We start from the raw sequence: 23,619 nt of genomic DNA on the forward strand, positions 1-23,619 counted from the left end.
TATCTTCTGTCCAATGGAAGAAGTTGGAAGAGTATGTAAGCCGGGTGGGAGGGTTCTTTGATTATGCTGCCCGCTTTCCCCAGGCAGCTGGAGGTGCAGATGGAGTCAATGGATGGGAGGCAGATTTGTGTGATGGACTGGGCTGGGTTCACGACTCTCTGAAGTTTCTTGCGGTCTTGGGCCGAGCAGTTGCCATACCAGGCTGTGATGCAGCCAGATAGGATGCTTTCTATGGTGCATCTATAAAAGTTGGTATTGTGTGCAGTTTTGGTGTCCTTATCTAAGGAAGGATGTTCTTGCTATGGAGGGAGTGCAGCAAAGGTTTACCAGTCTGATTCCTGGGACAGCTGGACTGTCATATGAGGAGAGACTAAGTGGGTTAGGATTATATTCATTGGAGTTTAGAAGAGTGAGAGGGAATCTCATAGAAACTTACAAAATTCTAACAGGATTAGACAGGGTAGATTCAGAAAGAATGTTCCCGATGGTGGGGGAGTCCAGAACTAGGGGTCATAGTTTGAGGATAAGGGGTAAACCTTTTAGAACAGAGATGAGGAGAAATTTCTTCACCCAGAGAGTGGTGAATCTGTAGAATTCATTACCACAAAAGTAGTTGAGCCCAAAACATTGTGTAATTTCAAGAAGGAATTAGATACAGTTCTGGGGCTAGAGGGATTAAGGGATATGGCGGGTGGGGGGAGTGGAGGGGGGGGGGGGTAGGCAAGATCAGGGTATTGAACTTGTGGATCGGCCATGATCACAATGAATGGTGGAGCAGGCTCAAAGAGCCGAATGCCTCCTCCTGCTTCTATTTTCTATGTGTGTTTCTATGTATACTTTTTAAAATTTCATTTACGGGATGTCGGCATCGCTGGTTGGCCAGCATTTATTGCTCATCCCTAGTTGCCATTCAGAAGCTGGTGGTGAGTTGCCTTCTTGAACCGCTGAAGTCCTTCAGGTGGAGGTACACCCACTGTGCTGTTAGGGATGGAGTTCCTGGACTTTGCCCCAGCAACAGCGAAGGAACGGTGATATATTTCCAAGTCAGGGTGGTGAGTGACTTGGAAGGGAACCTCCAGGTGGTGGGGTTCCCAGGGATCTGCTGCTCTTGTCCTTCGAGATGGTAGTGGTCAAGAGTTTGGAAGGTGCTGTCTAAGGAACTTTAGTGAGGTACCGCAGTGCATCTTGTAGATGGTACACATGGCTGCCATTGTTAGTCAGTGGTGGAGGAATTGAATGTTTGTGGCCTGGGAGACCCCCACAGGTGGCGTTAAGCCTGGTCCACATTTGTGTGGATCAATGCTAAACAGTGCCATGGCGAGTATTCCAGGCGCGGGCGTTTGCAGAATCAAGTGTGGAATATTTAAATGAGCCGAATGTCTCATTTAAATATGTATATCTGGATCTTGACCAGCAAAGGCACCTTGTGATGCCTTGCGAGTTATCAGGCGCGATTTAATGGGAGAAGCACTATGTGCGGTGGCAAGCGCCAATTGCTGGGTGCTTTCTGCGGCCGACCCAGCGAGACCGCAGCCGGTACCTAATACTAACTAGGGCTGGAAATGATCCCACACGGCTTCATGACAGAAATGGCCATCAGGCCAGTTGATTTGCCTTGACCGTGCGCAGCAGCTCCCCGCTAACAAGGGAGAGCAGCACATAAACCACTTCTTTCAACACACTCCAGACAGCATACAGCTGTGCCACCACAGAGACCTGCTCCACATTTCGGAGAGAGGCCAACCTGACCAGGCTGCTGGGCACTGTGGAGTTGAGACAGGACACCCTGTTGCCCCGAGGGGGTCGTAGATTCAGCCCGAGGTCTGCCAGTGCAGCCTGGGGGCGGTGACAGCGGTCATCAGTTCAGGCAGTGTCACATTCCAGTGCAGGAAAAAGCTTTGCGACCTCCACCGGGCTGCACGGGTAAGTTGACATCAGCCCCCTGGCATCCCCCAGACCTCCCCCCCCCCCCCCCCCACCAGTCAGTGGCTGCTGCCGCACACCTCCCCGCGCCAACCTCACCCACCCCCCACGTCCACCCCCCTCCCCCCTGATTACCCCAGCATAATATTGTGCCTGTGTTCCGGCACAACTCACCGATGTTCAGCAGCCTGTCACCCGCCATAGACAGCCCCACCGCTGCATAAAACGTGCAGCTCACAGTGACTTCCCTTTGTCATGGTTGGCCCGTAACAGCTGGGAAAGGGCCCAGTTGGGTGGTGGGGTGCCATATATCAGAGTCCTTCCCCTTTGAGAAACGGCCCTGAGATCACGGGGGGATGATCAAAGATAGAGGTTGACAGCGAGGTTGGCCTGCACCGCAGTGGTGTGGATCCACTGACCCTCCACCCAGATGAGCTGACTCAAGTGAGTTGTGCATGTCAGACAGAATGATCCTTACCTTTCACCGAACACTTGTCCATTCTCTCGCAGGAGCTCTATCGGAAGGCACTGCTCTATCCGCAGTGTCCACCCTACCCCGCTGTCTTCCAAGGGAACACCTCGGAGGAAAGCTCCCAGGATGTCAGCATCGATGTGTCACAGCTATAATCCCCACCATCCACCAGCGCAGAGACATAAGCCTCGGTGGGGGACACTAGTAGTCAGCCTTCTGGGTCACAGTCTGGTGAGCACCACACAGTTGCTGATGCACATCAGCTGGAGGCAGGAACATTCAAGGGAGTCAGCAGTTGTGATGTACCATCAATTGGACGCGAGGCACGATGAAGGTCCAAACTTAGGCTTTAATCAGCTAGTTGTTAGCCCGGTGGTCGACTACAGAGAAAGGCCGACTGCTGGGAACTCTGGGTACTTATACCCTGCCTCGGAGGTGGGATCTACTTGCCTCTCAACCAATTGGTGAGCAGTCACATGACTAGTCCCAGCCAATCAGACGAGAGGCACATGACCAGCCAGAGCCAATGGGAAACCAATGCTCTGCACCAATGGCAGTGCTCCCATTCATACCACCACAAGTTGGAAGTCTGCTGGATCCCAGGACCCGGCTGGGTCCCATCCAGATGTCAAGCCTCTGAATATGATTATCATGAAGCTGATACAGAGGCTAGGATATGGCCGTGAGATTCAGAAGGGATGTCAGTGACACTCCAGCGAGTGCACAGCCGATTGGAGGAGTCCCAAAGGGTATGGGCGCAGGGAATGGTGCTGGAAATGCATGGCACAGAGGCTATCACTGCTAGGGTGACAACCGCAGTGGAAAGCCTGGAGCACAACATCTGCGCCATGGTGGTGGTGTCCAATACTCAGTGATGGCCATGGCTGAGCGCGTCGACAGCATGTCCCAATTGCTGGGGTCGTGTTCCAGACGCAGGTGGACTTGCTGAGGCACTGCGGAGCATGTACCAGTCGCTGAGAGACGTGACCTAGGCACAGATGGGCATTGTCGAGGCACTGCAGAGCATGGCCCAGTCATAGAGGAGCATCGCTAATAGCATCAACACCATGGTGCAGACAATGGGGAGCGGCCTCTGAAACTCACTCTAGCTGCCCCTCTGTTCCATGGAGAGCCCAGGGCCCTACAGGCACCGTCCGAGCGCCCTAGGCCAATCCATAGCCCTGCAAATGGGAGACGATGGCGGTCTCCAGCTTTCCCAAGCTCTCCCCCCCTCTCCTGACAATGGCATGGCTCAAGGTCAGCTGGCAGAACAGGATGGCATGGAAACTCCCGGAAATGAATTTTATAAAAGAATGCATGACACAAATAATATAATGCAGATTTTTAGGTCCAGTTTAATTTCTGCTCAATAGTCAGTCTGACTGCTGTCTTACAAGATACTTTCCTGTGAGTGGGCAGCCCGACTGATGTTTCATGGTCACATATGATTCACACTATCAATTACAAACTTTCTGTTAAAGTCTGTTGTACTCATAAGGAAAAGAAGTGTCAGGAAGAAAGCATGTGCCTGCTGAGTAGCTTCCATTCTGAACAGTAAAGGATCTCAGATCCAGGGATCATATTTTACTGACTTGGGGCCAATTCAACAATCCGCTGTTCAGCTCCTGAACCCAATGAAAATTTCTGTGGAGACAAAATTGGTTTTATGACTCATTTAGCCTACGTCAGTGCACCATAGTAAACAACCTGGTTATATATTGAACATATAATGCCTTGATACCTCTTGGCAAACCATCTGAACGACCTGTGCTTCTGGCCTCTTGTTTCAGGTCAAGTAGGTGCAGTATTTCCAGCATTGTTTTTAATAAGAGCAGTATTACTGCTTGCAACTGCCAATTGCCTCTACAACATTTAGAATTGTTATGACAGTTCACCTAAATCAGCACCAACATTTATTCACTTTGCTCAAAGGATACTCTTAATGTAACAATATTAGCTGCAAGGAACAACATTCACAGAAGATACAAAGAAATTTATAATCATAATTTTGAAAGAACTGTTTTACAAACGTAGAGCAGCATTGTAAAACTGTCATTTTAATTTGCTTCCGTGCATTAATCCATTATGAACTATCTCAATTCCTGTACCTTTTATCCTGCAGTAAAGACCTTTAAGATTTTCTCCATTTCGCAAATATATTTGTTGCTATTTTTTGCTGAAATTTTCCAGCTTGATTTTGCTTTAGCTTTCACACAATCCGAACTTTGCCCTCTCTAGCTGTGTAATTTTGTGAAAGTTTGCCTAACCTCATTTGCGCAACTTTTCAGAAGCTCCGAGGGAATTCACTCCCCTGTTGCATCTGTAATGGTTTATAGTTTCGAAAAGTAATACCTATAAAGTTACATTGTCCTCTTCACTACGCTTGAGGAATCAGCAAAATGGGTTGGAGACCCATTACTTCACCATCACCAGGTCTCTGGTCCACTTCATTGTTCTGTTATCCTCTGGCTTGCCAGCCTCACATCATTGATTTGAAGTAGCTGCATTATTTTTAAGGGACAGAAGGGCACCTAATTAGGTTCGATGGGTGCTCTAATGCGAAAGCATCTTTTATGGGCATGCCCTGAGACTTCCATGAACTGAAGATCTGCAGGACCCCAGGAGCAGGCTACAAATGAAAGAGGAAAATCTCATTTTTTCATAATGTCAATTTTTCATAATTACCAGGATAATAAAAAGGCCTCAGGAGCTGATGGTTGCCTGAAACTTTCTTTATGGTGGAGGGGGTGCGGGCGGTGTCTGCAATGTACCCCTTACACTGAAGCAAGTCAACTTCAGATGTGATTCCTAGCCTCTTGGAAGAGGGGGAGTCCTCAAAGTTGAGGACTAGCTTTGTTTGTGTCAGTGGTGGAAGACCTGGCCCATATATTTTCTGGGCCATTATAATTTCAGCTAGAGTCAAATTGATGATATAGCGACAAAGAAAATGGTTTAGATCTCAAAGAATATAATGCCTTTCTTATCAGTTGTTCCAATCATAGATTTCTTCTAAACTAAAGGGGAGTGGCACCGTGGTTAGCACTGCTGCCTTGCAGCACCAGCGACCCCGGGATTAATTCTGCACTTGGGTGACTATCTGTGTGGAATTTGCACATTCTCCCCATGTCTGCGTGCGTTTTCCTCCCATGGTCCATGGATGTGCAGATTAAGTGGATTGGCCATGATCACTGCATGGGGCTACAGGGAAAGGACAGGGATGGGCCTAGGTAGAGGACTGTTTCAGAGAGTCGTTGAAGACTCAATGGCCCAAATGGCACTGTGAGAATTCTATGGATTAATAATTGACTTTATAAATAAACTGGACACCTCAAGAATCTTTGATAGTTTGTTTACTTTTCATATTTTTTATTGCGTCAAGTAGGTGGTAGGATGTTGTGCCTCCATCTTGCAATTTTGATTTTCATCACTCTCATTGCAAAGGCAATGTTGTGCTTGTTGCTGCTGAATTTGTAGGAATCAGACCTGACGTTGCTAATGTTATTACGATCCCAGACCAGACCCCAACAGTGGCTAAGATACTGGACTGAAACCCCAATATTTTAGTTTATTTGTAAGGCAGCACGAAAAAAATGATTTGCTCCAGAAGTGATTACATGGAGAAATAGGGATTTGATATTTTTAAAACAAAACCTTATTATGAATATAATATTAAACTCTTTAACTTCACACCTGAAAAGAACAGCTTACAATCACCCCTTAAACACTACTACTCAATTCCCCATTAAAGAACGAGAAGAAACATACAGCTTTCAATGCATCTTAAAATCAACATGGCGTAGAGTAATTATTGTTTCACAGAACAGATTTGACTCCTGTTTGAACCCTTTCAAACTCTGGCTGAATGGCTCGAAAAGCTGGTTCACCTAGCATGTTTCAGCTTCTTCCTTGTCCTCAGGCAAGACTGACCCGCTTGAAATATTATTACTCTTTTTACAACTATCCTATTCGGGAAAATTGTGGACTTATTGTCATAGATTAGACTTCAACTCCTCTTCAAAGCTTTCCCAAATTGTCTCTATGAATCCTTCAGCTCCACTCAGCAATGATATCATCACCCCAAGTTGAAAAACAAATGAATTCTCCAGGCTGAAAGCACATTAACTCCCCAGGGGCAATCCCCAGACAAACAATGCTGCATTCGCCCAAACTGAAAAACTTATTGCTCTGGTCAATTTCACCTCCTGATTCCTAAAAGCTCTCAGGTACTGCAAAACAAAACCCTTTTAAAAAACATGATCACTGCAATCAAACATACTATAATCCCAGGCTTTTAACCCTTAAATTGCCCCAATATTTAGAATCCAATATTCCTAAAATCCTTCATTTGTCACAGAAGGCCAACATACCATTTGTCTTCTTTCCTGCCTGCTGCACCTCCATGCTTACCTTCAGTGACTGATGCACGAGGACACCCAGGTCTCATTGCACATTCCCCTCTCTTAATTTAAAGCCATTCAGATAATAATTTGCCTTCCTGTTCTTGTTATCAAAGTGGATAACCTCACATTTATCCACATTATACTGCATCTGCCATGCATTTGCCCACTCACTCAGCTTGTCCAAATCACATTAAAGCATCTCTGCATTCCCCTCAAAGCTTTGTATCATCTGCAAATTTGGAGATATTACATTTAGTTCCCTCATCTGAACGACTGATATATATTGTGAGTAGCTGGGGTCCCAGCACCGATCCCTGCAATATCCCACTAGTCACTGCCTGCCATTTGGAAAAAGACCTGTTTATTCCTACTCTTTGTTTCCCATCTGCCAACCAGTTTTCTATCCATCTCAATACGCTACCCCCAATTTTATGTGCTTTAATTTTACACGCTAATCTCTTATGTGGAACTTTGTCAAAAGTGTTCTGAAGGTTCAAATTAATCATATCAACTGTACGAGTTACAACCTCAAATAACCCGAGTAGATTTGTCAAGCATGATTTACCTTTCATAAACCCATGCGGACTCTGTCTGATTCTATCATTGTCCAAGTGTTCTATAAAATCTTGGATAATGGACACTGAAATATTCCCCACTACTAACATCAGGCTGACTGATCTATAATTCCCTATTTTCTCTTTACCTCCCTTTTTAAATAGTGGATTGGATTGGATTTGTTTATTGTCACATGTACCGAGGTACAGTGAAAAGTATTTTTCTGCGACCAGCACAACAGATCATTAAGTACATGGAAGGAAAAGGGAAGAAAAGAAAATAAATAGGGCAACACAAGGTATACAATGTAACTACATTAGCACCGGCATTGGATGAAGCATACAGGGGTGTAGTGTTAATGAGTTCAGTCCATAAGAGGGTCATTTAGGAGTCCGTTAACAATAGGGAAGAAGCTGTTTTTGAGTCTGTTCGTACGTGTTTTCAGACTTCTGTATCTCCTGCCCGATGGAAGAAGTTGGAAGAGTGAGTAAGGCGGGTGAGAGGGGTCTTTGATTATGCTGCCCGCTTTCCCCAGGTAGCGGGAGGTGTAGAAGGAATCAATGGATGGGAGGCAGGTTCGTGTGATGGACTGGGCTGTGTTCACGACTCTCTCAAGTTTCTTGCGGTCCTCGGCCGAGCAGTTGCCATAACAGGCTGTGATGCAGCCAGATAGGATGCTTTCTATGGTGCATCTGTAAAAGTTGGTAAGGGTTAATGTGGTCATGCCAAATTTCCTTAGTTTCCTGAGGAAGTATAGGCGCTGTTGTGCTTTCTTGGTGGTAGCGTCGACGTGGGGTTACAATAGATACCCTCCAATCAGTATGAACTGTTCCAGAGTCCAGAGAATCTTGGAAGATGACCACCAATGCATCCATTTTTCCTGGAGTCACTTCCTTCAGTACTCTGAGATGTAGATTATCAGACCCTGGGGATTTATCGGCCTTAAATACCATCAATTTCTCAACACCATTTCTCGACTAATACTTATTTTATTCAGTTCCTTATTTATAAAGACAGAACCAAATAATGTATTTAGTTGGTCAGCCGTTTCTTTGTTCCCCATTGTAAATTACCCTATTTGACTGTCAGGGACCTACATTTGTCTTCACCAATCTTTTTCTATGTAAACTCTTACTCAATTTTTACATTCCCTGTGAGCTTACTCTTGTACTCTCTTTTCCTCTTCAACCCCTTGGTCCCCCTTTGCTGAATTCTAACTTTCTCCTAATCCTCAAATCTGTTGTTCGTCCTGGCCAATTTGTATGCCTCTTCCTTCCTTTCTAATACTATCACTAATTTCTCTTGTAAACCGTGGTTTGGCCACCTTTCCCATTTTACTATTGTGCCAGACAGGAATAAACAATTGCTGCAGTTCACTCGTGCACTCTTTGGCTGTTTTCCATTGCCTATCCACTATCATCCCTTTAAATAACATTTCCCAATCCACCATTGCCAATTCGCGCCTCATACCATCACAGTGGTACCTTTGTATATAGTGGTAATACCACCTTTATTAAGATTCAGGACGTTACTCTCAGAATCAACTGTGCCACTCTCCACCTTAATGAAAAATTATTTCATATTATGGTTGCTCATCCCTAAGGGGGCACACAACTATATTGCAAATTATTCCTTCCTCATTTCTCAATACCCAATCTAGGATGGCCAGTTCTCCAGTTGATTCCTCAACATATTGGTCCAGAAAACCATCCCATATACACTCCAGGAATTCCTCCTCGACGGTATTGTGACTAATTTGATTTGCCCAATCCATATGCAGATTAAAGTCACCCATAATTATAGATGTTCCTTTATCGCATGCATCTCTAATTTTCTGTTTAATGCCATTCCCAACATCAGCACTACAGTTTGGGGATTCATGTACAACCCTCACTAATATTTATGTCTCTTGGTGTTTCTCAGCTCTACCCACACAGATTCCACATTATCAGAGTTTAATATCTTTCCTCACCATTGTGATAATTTCCTCTTTAAACAAGCAATGCAATTCCATCACCTTTTCCTTTTTGTCGGTCCTTCCTAAGCACTAAATACCACTCCTATGGCATCCTGCAGTCATGTTTCTGCAATCCGACTATATCATACCCATTTACATCTATTTGTACGATTAATTCACACACTTTATTGCGAATTCTCCACGCATTGAGGTACAAGCCTTAAGGCTTGTCTTTTTAACATTACTTGTCCTGCTCCCACTGTTTTTCACTGTACTTTGTTTGATTCTGACTCTTGATTTGTCTGCCTATCACTTTTCTTATTCCTGTCTTTTGTTCTTAATTCCCCTTCCTCTGACTCCTTGCATAGATTCCCATCCCCCTTCCCTTTTAGTTTATACACTCCCCAACCATAACAAATATTCCCCGTAGGACATCAGTCCCGGTCCTACCAAGGTGTAACCCCTCCAGTTTGTACTGGTCCCAAGTCCCCCAGAAGCGGTGTGAATGTCCCAGGAATCTGAAAGCCTTCCCCTCACATTATCTCTTCAGCCTCATATTCATCTGATACATCCTGCTATTTCCACTCGAACTAGCACATGGCACTGGTAGTAATCCTGAGATCATTATTTTTGAGGTCCTACTTTTCAACTTTCTTCCTAATTCCTCATATTCTGCTTTTAGGGCCTCATCCTTTTTTTTTTATACCTATGTCATTTGTACCAATGTGTACGACAAACAGTGGCTTTTCACCCTCCCCTCCAAAATGTCCTGTAACCGCTCTGAGAGATCCTTGACCTGAGCATCAAGGAGGTAACATGCCATCCTGGAATCCGGTTTGTGGCCACAGAAACACCTATCTATTCCCCTTACAATTGAATACACGATAACTATTGCATTCCCACTTTTTACCCCTACCCTGTACACCAGAGCCAACTATTGTTCAACAAAATTGGCTTTGCTGCTTTCCCTGAGAGGCCATTCCCCTCAACAGTATCCAAAACATCTGTTTTGCAGTGGAATAGCCAAAAGGGATTCCTGCACTGCCTGCCTAGTCCTCTTACTCTGTCTGGTGGTTATCCATTTCCTTCCTGCCTGTGGAGTCTGGGGATGTGGTGTGACCACCTCTGTATTTGTGCTCTCTGCCTCACAGATACTCCAGTTCCCCAGCCGCCACTCCAGCTCCGAAACTCTGACTTCCAGGAGCTGCAGCTGCAGACACTTCCTGCACACACGCTGGCCCCGGGCACTGGAAATGTTCCTGGCTTCCTACATGGAGCACACCATGGCTTCTTCTTGCATCATGTTGGGTTTGATTATTCTAGATCTGGCTAGCAGAACACAATCTTCTAATGAGATGTCATCACCACTAAACCAATACTACTGTATTTTCTGCTTCCTGTCAACCAATCCTGTAACTCTTCATATTTGTTGGTCTCATCTCTAATTTGACTCAGTTTTAATGGTGTTATGATTTTTTAAAAATCCATTCAAGGAATGTAGGCATCGCTGGCTGGGCCAGCATTTATTGCCCATCCCCATTTGCTCTCCCTTGCAAGGCCATTTAACAGTCGACCACATTGCTGTGCATCTGGAGTCAAAACCAGGTACGGCTTTGACAAAGATTTTTCCAGACTCAAAACGCTAGCTCCATTTTCTCTCTCTCCACAGATGTTGTCATACCGGCTGATATTGTCCATAATTTTCTATTTTTATTTCAGATTCCAGCATTCACAGTAATAGATCTTCTCCAGTGGACAAGGGTCACTAAACGGAAGTTATCCTGAAATTCACACTTCCTCTGCCACGTCTTTTGTTTTTTTACTTGGCCCACAGTAACTTCATTGCAGTGTTAATGTAAGCCTATTTGTGACACTAAGAAAGATTATTATTATTAATAAAGATTATTACCACCCCTTTTGACTTGAAAAGTTTTGGCATTTTATATCTACTGCCCTCCACGCTATTATAGGCCACCCCCTCTGTTCTTCATCCCACCCTCCCCCTTTAATTTTCTCAAAACTTATTACATTTCTAGCTTCTGCCGGTTCTGATCATGGGCCACAGACTGGAAATACTGCTCAGATTTACACTGAGTCGGGACAATTTTGGAGCCATTTTCGACCAGCAGGGCGACCCAATTGTAGGATTCTAGCAATTTTTGCCAACAGAATATGAGTGTAGCTAACTACTAATGAAGGACCATGTGGAATATGGGGGCTTGGGGGGGATATAGGGGCATGTAATGTATGTGGAATCTGGGAGGGGGGGGAATGGAGGGGCATGTGGGGTTTGTAGGAGCGAGGGTCTGAGTGCGTGACATTCATCATTAAAACTGCACCAGCGCTCTAGCCTACAAGCCTGTCCATCTGCATGCCTCTGTTGCCACCTTGGGCCTGCCTCGGGAGATAAAGGGCCCAACTTCATTTCGCCCCTGGCACCATGTGATGAAAATTTGGCAGGGAGGAGATCTTTTAAAGATGACAAGTCTGTAAGATCAGTCATGTTCCTTATGGTTTCCCCAACCCCAACCAGAAAGCTTGGAATCCATGGCATGCGCAGAATAAATGGAAGATAGTCATCGGGTCCAAACTCTTTAAGTATTTGTCTGGTATGGAAAGATAACAATGTCATATTACATTTGCTGATTGTACCTTTCAACCATAGCACTCTTGTCTCAGAGTCCAAGAATCTAGTTTCAAGTCCCACTCCAAGGCTTGATATGGCACTCTCCGAAGTGCTCTCTTTTGGATAAGATTTTGTTAAACCAAGATGCAATCTGTCTGCCCAGGTGGATGTAAAATATCCCATGGCCCTATTTTGATGAAGGACAGATGAATTATTCCCGATGTCCTGGCTAATATTTCTGTCTCAAGCAACATCACATATGATCATTATCACATCTGTGGGAGTGTTATGTATGAAATTGTCCGCCAATTTCCTACATCACAATAGTAACTACACTTTAAAAGTATTTCATTGGCTGTAAGAGCTTTGGGGTATCTGGTAGTTGAGAAAATCATGAATTAAATACAAGCGTTTCTTTCTGCAGGTGCTGGTTGAAAATCTAACACCATAGCATTCCTCTTCCCTTAATTGTTGGTCTATATCTCATTCCCAGGTTTGCCTCAATCTTCTTGATCAGTCCCTGGTGATGTGATATGATACAGAGTTGAGATGAATATGACGAAAGCTATTAGGGAGGAAGGAAATTGTTTTGAGGGAGTTGGCTCAGGCTGAAATCAGCATTTTATTGTAGAGATCTGGACCTAATCCTTCATTTGCATTTATGTTGGAAAGGTGAAATTGTCAGTTAACTATTAAAAGACCATAATCTTCCATTAGAAAAGACATTAGCAAAAAAGTTAAATTTAGCACGTGGTGCAGCCTGACAACTGGAACCAGACCAGAGCCAAGCAGTGAAGCAGAAACAAAATTGTCCTTGTTTTGTTACATTGTAGAGGTTAAGAAAGGGTTTGGAGATTGTCTCATCTCCCAAAAGTATGTGGCTCGACTCCATAGTCTTTTAAACCAACATTATTTATTTACAGCAAGTATTTACAGATTTGGACCTGCGGACTACTGGTAGTGGCCATAGAGGACATAGACATAGAACATACAGTGCAGAAGGAGGCCATTCGGCCCATCGAGTCTGCCCCGATCCACTTCCACCCTATCCCCGTAACCAATAACCCCTCCTAACCTTTTTTGTACATGGTGTAAGTGGTCACACACAGGGCAGCTCCTGCTTGAAGGCACAGAAAAGAGCTCTTTTTACTTGATATTGGGTAGAATTTTGGCGAAAAGGCGTAGGTGAAGCTTAGAGGAGTAGTTTTGTTCCTGGCTGTTTACGGCATAAGCAATACAGTTAGAAATCATTTATTTTATACAGCGAGTAACATCTGGCCACAAAACTGATTGTAGAGTCTTCGCACAACACTTTGTAATTCCTAAATATCCTTGGTGAAGACTTTGAAGAATATCAAGCTGGAGGACTTTCGGTATGACTAATCTCTCATTGAAGACGAGTAAATCATGAAAGGCAGTGAGGTGTTTGGGCTGTTCAAATTACTACTGTAGCATCAGGTTACTGGTGATATACTCTGGACATCCTTCTGGCAATATTCTTGGATTTGAAGATTCTTCATCTAAGTTCTGAGCTTGCTTTTTTTCCTGCAACTTTCTTGCAGTAGTTGTTAAGTGCTAAGTGATTAAGGATGTCTATGCTTCAACATCTTCAATGAATTCTAAATCCTCATGTTATTTGATGATATTTGTGAGTGTGTCCACTATTGTTTGACATTTTCCTCGCATACTGTGATGGAGTTATGTCTCATCAATCTTCATGAACTGCTGGATTCTGAGCAGCATCTTGTTTCATGTTCATAGGGTGTCTAGTGGTTTATGGTCCAATCTGATTTTGAAGTGTCAGTCCTTAACCATGAAAATGTTTCATATGCCCACATTGCTGTCAAAACTTTTTTTTTCTATTCTGCCGTATTGTTCTTCTGTCTCTGTCAGTAACCTAGAGGCATAGTAGACTGGTCTACGCTTGCTTATTTTGCACTTGAAATAGTACTGCCCTCCAGACCGGTAGGCGATGCATGCTTTGCGATTATGGTCAGTAAAGGTTATACTCTGCCAATATTTCAGATTGGATTGAAAGTTGTCATTTGATAGTACAGAACTTGAGTATTGCTGAAAAAATAAATTTTTTTGTCAAATGTTTTGTCTTGCACTCATTAGGATATTTGCAAGAATACAATGTCAGGGAAGTCTTCACATTTATACTGTATGAGAAGAGAGTGCCAATTTGTTGCAATGTGGACTCTGATTGGTAGAGGTGTTACCATGGAGAATGCACCAGTTGATGGTGACTGACAGTTAACTGTCAAGGAATGTTTTAAATTTAAACCAGGCATGTTGACTCTGATTAGACAAAGCATTGCCCTGAGAAATGGACCAGGGAATGGCTGTCACATAACTTGTTTAGCTGAAACAGAATCATTAACTGAAATAAAGCTTTTATGGCGTATGAATCAAATGGTCTCACTCAATCTTCTTCACTGGACCTTTCCTTCCCCACAAGCGAACAGCCAATCCTGTTTTCAAAATTCTGTTTGTCTCATGATCTGCAATGCTTTCACCAGCATTAAATCCACCCTTGTCTATAAGTGATCTGATAATGCTTCGTCTAACACCCCATAACAATCCTGTTGCATATCAGCATATCGTTTAAAATTCCATAAGGTAGTTTCCTGCCCGCCTATAGAGACCATTGATAAACAAATCCATGCTTTCCCTGTTTTTGTCTGTCAAATTTAGCCCAGTAGTTAGCATTGTTGCTTCACAGCACCAGGGACCCGATTTTGATTTTGGGTCACTGTTTGTGCAGAGCCTGCAGTTCTCCCCGTGTCTGCGTGGGTTTCCTCCGGGTGCTCTGGTTTTCTCCCACAAGTCCCAAAAGTCGTGCTTATTAGGTGAATTGGACATTCTGAATTTTCCCTCAGTGTAATCGAATAGGTGCTGGAGTATGGCGACTAGGGTATATTCACATTAACTTCATTGCAGCATTAATGTAAGCCTACTTGTGACACAAATAAAGATTATTATTGTCAGTTATCTTATTTATGATCATCTGCCGGATGCTGAAATAAGAGTCAAACGCCTGCAGAGCTTCTTCATAAGAAGTTGAAGTCTCATCAATCCTCTGCCTTGCTATCATGTCATCAGCGATAGATCCAACTGCATATAGTATATGGGCCTGGTCTTTTTGATTTCTTTTATATAGTTCTGAATGTTATGAATGTTTTTTCTGCAGTTGTCCTGGTTTTTGGCCCGTTGCGACCCTTCTGCATGCTGAAATGGTTCTGGGAGTGGTTTTGAGGATTCCATGGCGATGCCGAACCATTAAATTTTTCCTGTTTCTCCATTGCTGCTTGGGGTCTGCACTCACTGCTGTCTGGTCTCTGGGACTGTGTCACAACTTTCATCTGCTGATCCTGTGATGTTCCAACGTCTTAGTGAGTAGTAATTTGTTTTTGTCTTTCCTTCAAGGACCTCTTTTTTCCCCAAACCTGTGTGGCTTCTTTCAGTCTTTGTTGGATCTTTCACTTGCCGCCAGCATGTTTCTTTGTGAGGTTGGGATCTAGTCAGGGGATTTGGGGATTGTCTTTTCTCTCCAAGTATGCTATTCGAGTCCATGGTTTCTCAACACAATTACTCTTTATTTATAGCAAGTATTTACACATTTGGAACTCTACATAAGGTTGGAGCTTCTCCTCCTTCAAGACCTCTCTTATCTCTGTCATTTGATTGGACATCATTGTTACATCAGTATAGTTCTCACCAACGGAAATACGACTGAAACCTTTGATTTCACGACTGGAGTCAAGCAGAGGTGCGTTCTCCCCTCCCTTTTCTCCATCTTCGCCGCTACCTTCCTTCACATTGCCAAGAACAGGCTTCTCAGTGGAGTAGACATCATCTACAAGATGGACAGAAAACCTATCTACCTCAACCGGTTTAAATACTAGAAGAAAACTACACTGACATTGCTCATGGAACTTAAGTTTGTGCATGACATCGCCATCTCTGCTCTCTCAGAAGAGAATCTCAAAGCCATGCTTGACACCTTCACTGAGATACACTGAAGAATCGGTCTCAGCCTTAAGAAGATTCAAGTCCTCTACCAACCCGCAGCAGGGCAAGATATGGTTTCTCCCTCCATCAAGATCAATGGAAAAACCTACCCAAATGTGGAACATTCCCCAACCTGGGGAGCCACCTCATCTAAGGCTGACATCGATGCGGAGATCCAACATCATATCCAATATGCATTTGAACGTCTAATGACGAGTCTTCGACAGCTGCGATAGCTGTCCTGATACCAAGGTTCTCGTGTGCAAAGCAGTAGCCCTCTCAACTCTTTATATGGCTCAAAATCGTGGCCTATGTGCAAGGCGCCACTTCAAGGTCTTGGAGAGATACTATCAACGCTGTCTGAGATGGATTCTCCGCATCAGCTGGGAAGACAGGCATATGAACATTAACATCCTTGAAGGAGCCAGGTGCATCGAGGCCATGATCATCCAAAACCAATTCTGCTGGACCGGCCATGTGCTTAGGATGTCTGAGACCTGACTGCCAAAGCAAATCTTCTTTACGCTGCTCAGGAAGGCTTCCGAACAAGAGAAGGATAAATGAAGCGCTTCAAGACACCTCGGGAAACACAACATAGACGTCAATGCCTGGGAAATCCTTGCTCAGAAGAGACCTACTTGAGGAACCTCCTCATTGAAGGGACACAATTCTTCAATGGCACCCAGCGGCAAGAGAGGTCCGGAAAAGAACTGCTCCCACCTCCTGGAAACACCTACCAAATGTGCGGTTGAAGGTGCGCCTCCAGGATTGGGCACAACAGTCACGCAAGAACCCACAGAACGCATGACTAGCAACACGGAGTTTCTTAGGTGGCCAATTATACTGGTTAGTGAGTGATCGCGGAAGAGGACATGTATAAGCTCAGGAATTGTGATTCCCTGCATCACGAACTAGCAGTCCAGCCAACTGAGTGAACTGATCCCTAACAATATAATGTATACTTCTGATGTTAACTCCTTTAAAGTCAGTTGTAGTCATTCTGAAATCTGCTGAAAGAACATACGGATGAATGAAATGTTCATCTTCATAACGCCCAAACCAAGTAAGGGCCATTTAGTTTAATAAGAAATTACCTCTTGGAAAAAAAATGTTGAATGCAATAAAGTATAAACCGATTTTCCCTCCTGCCAAATAAGCGCTTTCCATATGTTGTGAGGAATTCGCGGCTCTCCCGACGGATCGAATGCCCGCTTTTTTTTAAACTTTCAAATTTAAACTCACGCGCCGCCATTGCAGGCGTTCCCGCGCAGGCGCGTCCGCACCTCCCCCGCTGAGCGCGGGACCGCCCTCTGCCTGCCGCCCGGGCGACGTCAGTTCCGGCAGCCAGCTGCGCTTCCCCGGATGTTTGCGGGCCGGATTAACCCCGGAAATGCCGGATGAAGCCGGTGGGAGCGGAGCGCTGCAGGAGTCGCGGTTCGGCCTGGGCAAAATCCGGTTTGTGTCACCGGCGGCAAATTCCAGCGGCCGAGTGAGGCGGGCGGCCGGGCGACCTGGGCCAGGGGGCTGGGGTTGATTACCGCGCCAACCCCCCCCCCCCCCCCCTCCTTCCCCAGTGCTGGCTGCAGGGATGTCGGCGGAGATGATCGATAACCCGCAAGCGCTGCACTTCGAGGAGATCAGCTACAGTGAGATCGATGTGGAGGAGGTGAGACAGAGACCGGGGGTGGAGAGAGAGAGAAGCAGAGCTCTGCGGGTGGGCGGTGCGGGGACAGAACGGCCCACAGCCTGGAGAAAGGAGGGGAAGGAACCCTGGCCTCAGCCCCAGGGCCTGTCCTCTTTTAGGAGAATAAGGAAATGGGTTAAAGTCCAGCGATGAACATTTGGTCAGGCTGTAAACAGGGTCCTCAAAGGAACATCCTGTCCCTGTGCAATGTTCCCCATGTAATCTCGCTCTCTAACGCACTGCATTAAGCTCGAGTTGTGTGAGGAGTTTCCTTTTGTAGTTTTTATTTTAAACAGTAATTTGAAATGTTTGGTCCTCCCATCACCCCGCCCCCAGCATAGAGCAATAAGCAAAACATGTCCGTACAGTTTGAATTGGTCAAGTGAGGCGCATAAATTTATTTTGATCCTCGTTGTATGTGTACTTTTTTAAAAAAAGAGATTAGATTGGAATAAAATGAAGTATCCAGGATAAACAAAAGCTATTCCAGGATATTCCTTTGTGATTTTCAAACTGATTTCATCCCCCCCCCCAAAAAAAAACTTGTCCAAACCATCCTGTGGTTGTCTGTTTTCTCTAACACGCTGCTGATTAATGCGGGGCAGGGAAGAGTTTCCAGGATGTGATGAGCTTTGCTGCTGCAGTTACTCCAGGATTCTGAAGCTTAAATGTTTGCTGATGAACATGTAGGCTACCACCAAGTAGTTTGTAAGAATGGTTTGATTAAAATGTTTTAAAGAAAACTCCATTCCTTTAAATAATTAGAAACAACACAGAACTTCAATACTCCATATGCAACAATACAAATATCACAGCTTTGGTTGACCTTTTTAAATGATGCAGTGTCACAACATTGCTGTGACTGGATTCGTGATGCATTCGCATCTCCCTCTGTTAGTGAACCAGCAGAAATTCTTCAGTGTTGTTCAGGTTCTTTGTACCGCTCAGTCCTCATGTTTTGGTATGAGCATGAAGTGCACTTATCTAGTGTATTGTGTTGAGTGAATGATCATGAATCTATCTCGGTTAGCAGAGTTTATTATTGTGTGAATTACATAACTTGGGATAAAAGGAAGTAGCTTACTTGGGAAGACGAAAGCCAATTAACTGTCTTTTGTAATTATGCTATCTTAATCCATGAGAAAGTCCAGTAAGACTGAGTTTTGGGAGAATTGCATAATATGTGGCATATTGGAAGTATAGTGACATTTAAGGGGCATCTTGACATATACGTGAATAGGATGGGAATAAAGGGATACAGACCCAGGAAGTGTGGAAGATTTTAGTTGAGACGGGCAGCATGGTCGGCACAGGCTTGGAGGGCCGAAGGGCCTGTTCCTGTGCCGTACTGTTCTTTGTTATGAAATTATTTTCGCTTAAATAATGCTGGATGCAAATTATTGGCTAAAATAAACTTCATTATAAAAAGGATATCCTCAAGTTCTAAATGTTTCAAATAGTATTGAAATATTTTAAAACATGAAAAATGGTGGTATAACACTATTGCAGAGCCCAATCCAATCCTTATCCAATGTGGACTTCCAGCAGAGGTCTCTGCAAAGCAGTCAGGACTGTGTCATGTTCTGTTCCTAATTCAGGTGCACTCAAGTAACCTGACTGCTGTCACCTCCCTTTCAATCAAATGGTTGAATTTAGCTGGGCGTGTAGTTTAAGAATGTGATTTTTCTTGTCTGTAAATATTACATTTTTGAATGCATTTAATCGAATAGTGTACACAACCTCATGTTGGTTTGAAAAGCCTATTTGCCAAAATACTAAATGATACTTTAAATTTGCTATTGGCGCTTCATACTCTATAGTTTCGGATAATACAGCTGAAGTTGTTTAATACATCCTATTTGAATGCTCACATTGTAATACCAGGAGTAAGTATGTACAACTTTGGTTAAAAGGCAAATGTGTTGCTGAGTTATCATATCAATTAATGGAGTTAGGCAACAGATCAGCCATGATCTCATTGAATGGAGGGACACCGGTGCGAGGGGCTGAATTACCTACTCCTGTTCCGATGTAATGTCACAAAGAGATACTTTTTGTTTCTAGCCTTAGAACTAGGTAGAGGGAGACATTTGATGTGTCACATCCAGTGACACAAAATTGTTTTCCAGGGAATTCCATCCATAATTATTTTTTTGTGATGCCGATTGAGGAAGATGCATACAAAATGTGCTGAAGCTTCCTCCAGGTAATAGTTAGAAAGCATAAAATTGTACAATGCAGTGATCTGAAGGAGAATAATAAATCTGCAAATTTTCACGATTGGAAGATTCAGTAATGATTTTTAAAAGAGAATTGGATCATTATCTGAAAAGAAAAGTTTGAACGGCTGTGGGGCAAAAGCAGTGGAGTTACATGAGATGACTTATTCTTGCAGAAAGCCGGTGCAGACATCACAAACTAAATGGCCTCCCTCTGTACTGTAACTATTCAGTAATTCTATTATTTATCATTTAGGGTATGGGAAATTTAGCAAACCACACTCTTTTTAACACTCTACATACAATACATACCTTGGGAGTTCTTCATTTTGCAATGGTGTTTGGTATAATTATCACATGACAATGCAAAATAAATTATAATCTGAAGGGAGGAAAAGGAACAATAGTGTAATCTTTTGGTCTTGTGTATGTGATAAATTCTACCTGACGGCATTTATTTTTAGAATCATAGGATGGGGTTTTTGTGTAATGATTTATGAACTACATTTACATTATGTGAAATACATATTGAGCTTCAAATTAGTTGTTGTATAAGAATAAAAGTTAATTATTAACTGATTTCAGCAATGTGCTTCATATTGGTATTCCGACTGTACACCTGAAAGCAGAATTACTTGGGATAACTCATTTAGATCAATTGTTCTGACAAGATGACAGTTAATTTTGTTAATTTTTGTTGGAATGATAAGAGAAAGTTTAAAATACATGATTAATGTTTTTAACATTCCACTTGTTTTGACGATATGCACACACAATATTCCAGTAATCTATTGTTAAAATCTCATAGTACTGGTGATGCCACACACCTTTTTGTTGCTGTTATTTTTATCCATTTAGTATTTGACAGTTGTCAAAGAGCGCTGGGCCATACACTTTAAGGATGCGTTTAACTGCCCATCCACCATAAATGGGGTAGCTGTAGACAAGCTTCTGAACTGGTCCAAATGCAAAAACTTCTGTTGGTGAAGTTGGCAAACTTTCAGATTTCTACTCAAGGAAAGTTCCAGGTTCAGACCGGAGAAATTTACAAATCTGGGGGACCCCATCTAGCAATCAAACTCGCACAATTCTATCACAGAATGTGGGATCAACAAATCATTCCTGAGGAGTTCAAGGATGCAATAATTGATCGCTTGTACAAAGGGAAAAAGACATCTCGGTGTCAACCACAGACAAATCTTGTTCCTAATAACAGCTGATCATTTGCAAGCAAAAGTTCTGCTCTACAAACTGGTAAGCTACATATAAGAAGGTGTTGCAACCAGAAAGTCAAAGTGGGTTCAGGAAAGGCAGAGGCTTGTGCCATGATCTTCATCCATCAACAAATATAAGAGAAAGGGCCGAACAACAGGTGGCACTCTACTGTGCCTTTGCTAACCTGATGAAGACATTTGGCTCAGTAAATAGAAAGGCCTTATAGAAAGTCTTGGCCAAACTCTGCCCTGATAGAGTTGTAAATCAGATATAGTACTTTCACGCTAGAGTACTGGTCAGAGCCACTGACTGTGATGATTAGACTGACCTCTTTGATGAAACAAGCCATGTGAAGCAGAGGTGTATCATGGCCCCTGTTATTCATTAAACTCTGCTGTCATATTTTCTGGACATTTTGATGGAATGTACATCCAATTCAGAATAGATGGCAATTCCTTCAACCTGAAGCAACTGAAATCTTCAACTAAAGTATCAGAAATGATATGGGAATTGCTACTTGCTGGTGACTGTGCCCATGTTTCACATATTTTCAAAGCAACAGACAACTACTACAGGCTAACCACTAGCTAAAGTAGGAAAGTGATATCCACCAACTACCCCCAAATTCTGACTATACCCCAGCTACCATTACTATCAATAACACAAACCTGTAGATAACTATACCTATCTTGGAAACACAATTTCCAGAAACATTTCCATTGACAGCAAGGTGACAAATAGAATTGCCAGAACAAGCTCAACATTTTCTTCTTTACGCAAGAGACTATGGAGAAAACAAAATATCAAACTTGCAACAAAACCTGCTGTGTACAAAGCTGTGGTAATGCCTATCCCTATATGCCGTGTGACATGGAATACCTACTCCTGAACAGATGCATTCAGAAAATCATGGGCAAGAAATGGGAGGGCAAACTGTTCAACTCTGATGTTCTTAAAAGAGTAGCAATCTCTGTAATTGAAGCAATCATCAGCTGATGTTGTGGACTTGTAGCATGTATTACTGACGATAAAATCTATAAAGCGCCCACATTCACTGTTTATAAGGTAAGCCGCAGTTGTAAGTCTTCTTGAAGGCGAGCCTCAGGAAATGTAGCATGTCCACCGAAGGCCTGGAGAACAATGCAAAAGAGAGCTACCTGGGTAAGACGTATTGTTTCCTTCGAACAGCATAGAATGCAGGCAGCTAAGGATTAAAGACAAGCTAGAAAAATGGCAGTCCCAACAAAATCAGACGGTTCATCCTCGCTTTCATAGTGGAAAGCAGTACCTGTCTGCAACTGGACTCCACAGCCACGTTTGACCATGCAACAGACAACTCTTACTATTTTTGATAACAATGGGAAACCAGTGAACAGACAATGGTACTTTAAAGTGTGCTTATCAGTACAGGAGCAAAGGGGAGTAACTTCTGTGGATTATTGACAGCTATTTTCTTTGTGGAGAAATCCAGTAGTGGAGTTCTCAAACTCGTGCACCTTTCCAAATTAGTATTAAGGTTGCAGATCAGAGGCTTGAATGGCTTTGGGTAACCGCTTTGAATGTGATCTGGTAGCTTTTGCTATCATACTGACATTCATTTCTCAAACTCCTGCATTTGCATTAAGGAGAATGCAAGTCTGGAGAGAAGTGTTTTTTGTTCTGCATATTGGTTACAAAAATATATTATTTAGCAATATATTTTATACTTTTGGGACAAGAACATTAAATTTTTCCAAGTGACAGCTTGTAATCTGTTTTCCTGTAATTAATCTGTATCAGATTGTGTTTGGTAGTCGAATATGATGAAAATCTCTATCACAATGAATTGAGCCAGAGAGGGAAGGCAACTGATCCTCTGCTTCAGCAGGAAATTCTAACTAATCTTTTAGGTCAAAATGTATTTCTAAATTACATTTCTTAACTGGAGGAAGTGGCATATTGAACAAAAGACACCGTTCTAAACTTACTTTTTCCTCTTGTAGGTATGTCCTGTTTTAGACTTTAATAAAAACTACAACAGTTTCATGTCACTTAACAGCAGGCCTCGAGTCTGATTTCCAAGTATGGTACAGTGCTCTGAAATTTTGTTTGTCATTCTTAATTTTTAAAAATTCATTGGGATGTAGTCTTCCCTGGCTAGGTCAGTATTTATTGCCCCTTTCTAATTGGCCTTGAGAATGTTGTGGTGAGCTGTCTTCTTGAGCCGCTGCAGTCCATTCTTAAATACCCAAACTGGTATATTAGCGCTGGTATTTCTTTTTTTTTAATTTTTCAATTAAGGGGCAATTTAGCGTGGCCAATCCACCTACCCTGCACATCTTTGGGTTGTGGGGATGAGACCCACGCAGACATAGGGAGAATGTGCAAACGCTACACAGACTGACCCAGGGCATGGATTGAACCCAGGTCATCAGTGCCATGAGGCAGCAGTGCTAACCACTACACTACCATGCCACCCACAGCACTGGTATTTCTGCGATTAGCATTTTATTTTCTCAGCTGTGTGATCTTGAGTGGCTTTATGTTTTCAGAAACACTTTGCTTAAGTTCATAA

At 43.3% G+C, this 23,619-nt stretch overlaps 1 protein-coding gene and 1 long non-coding RNA gene across 3 annotated transcripts in view; one reads left to right on the plus strand and one right to left on the minus strand.

Moving 5' to 3' along the window:
- Positions 1–3,727: 3,727 nt before the first annotated feature.
- Positions 3,728–17,189, minus strand: LOC119967271. Its single transcript, XR_005460956.1, has 2 exons — positions 17,042–17,189; positions 3,728–4,039 (listed from the first exon to the last, which is right to left on the minus strand). It is a non-coding gene; the product is annotated as an uncharacterized LOC119967271 (long non-coding RNA).
- Positions 17,190–17,311: 122 nt separating this feature from the next.
- map3k7 (mitogen-activated protein kinase kinase kinase 7) overlaps positions 17,312–23,619 on the plus strand; it is a 174,304-nt gene continuing 167,996 nt past the window's right edge. The window contains exon 1 of one of the 2 annotated variants that reach the window (XM_038799586.1): positions 17,312–17,613. In XM_038799586.1, coding sequence (XP_038655514.1) covers positions 17,536–17,613 — 78 coding nt within the window. In that variant the 5' untranslated portion in view covers positions 17,312–17,535. The remainder of the gene's footprint in view (positions 17,614–23,619) is intronic. The other variant, XM_038799585.1, reaches the window with a different exon arrangement.

The sequence above is a fragment of the Scyliorhinus canicula genome, chromosome 6 (assembly GCF_902713615.1).
Source record: "Scyliorhinus canicula chromosome 6, sScyCan1.1, whole genome shotgun sequence".
Taxonomy (NCBI): Eukaryota; Metazoa; Chordata; class Chondrichthyes; order Carcharhiniformes; family Scyliorhinidae; genus Scyliorhinus; species Scyliorhinus canicula.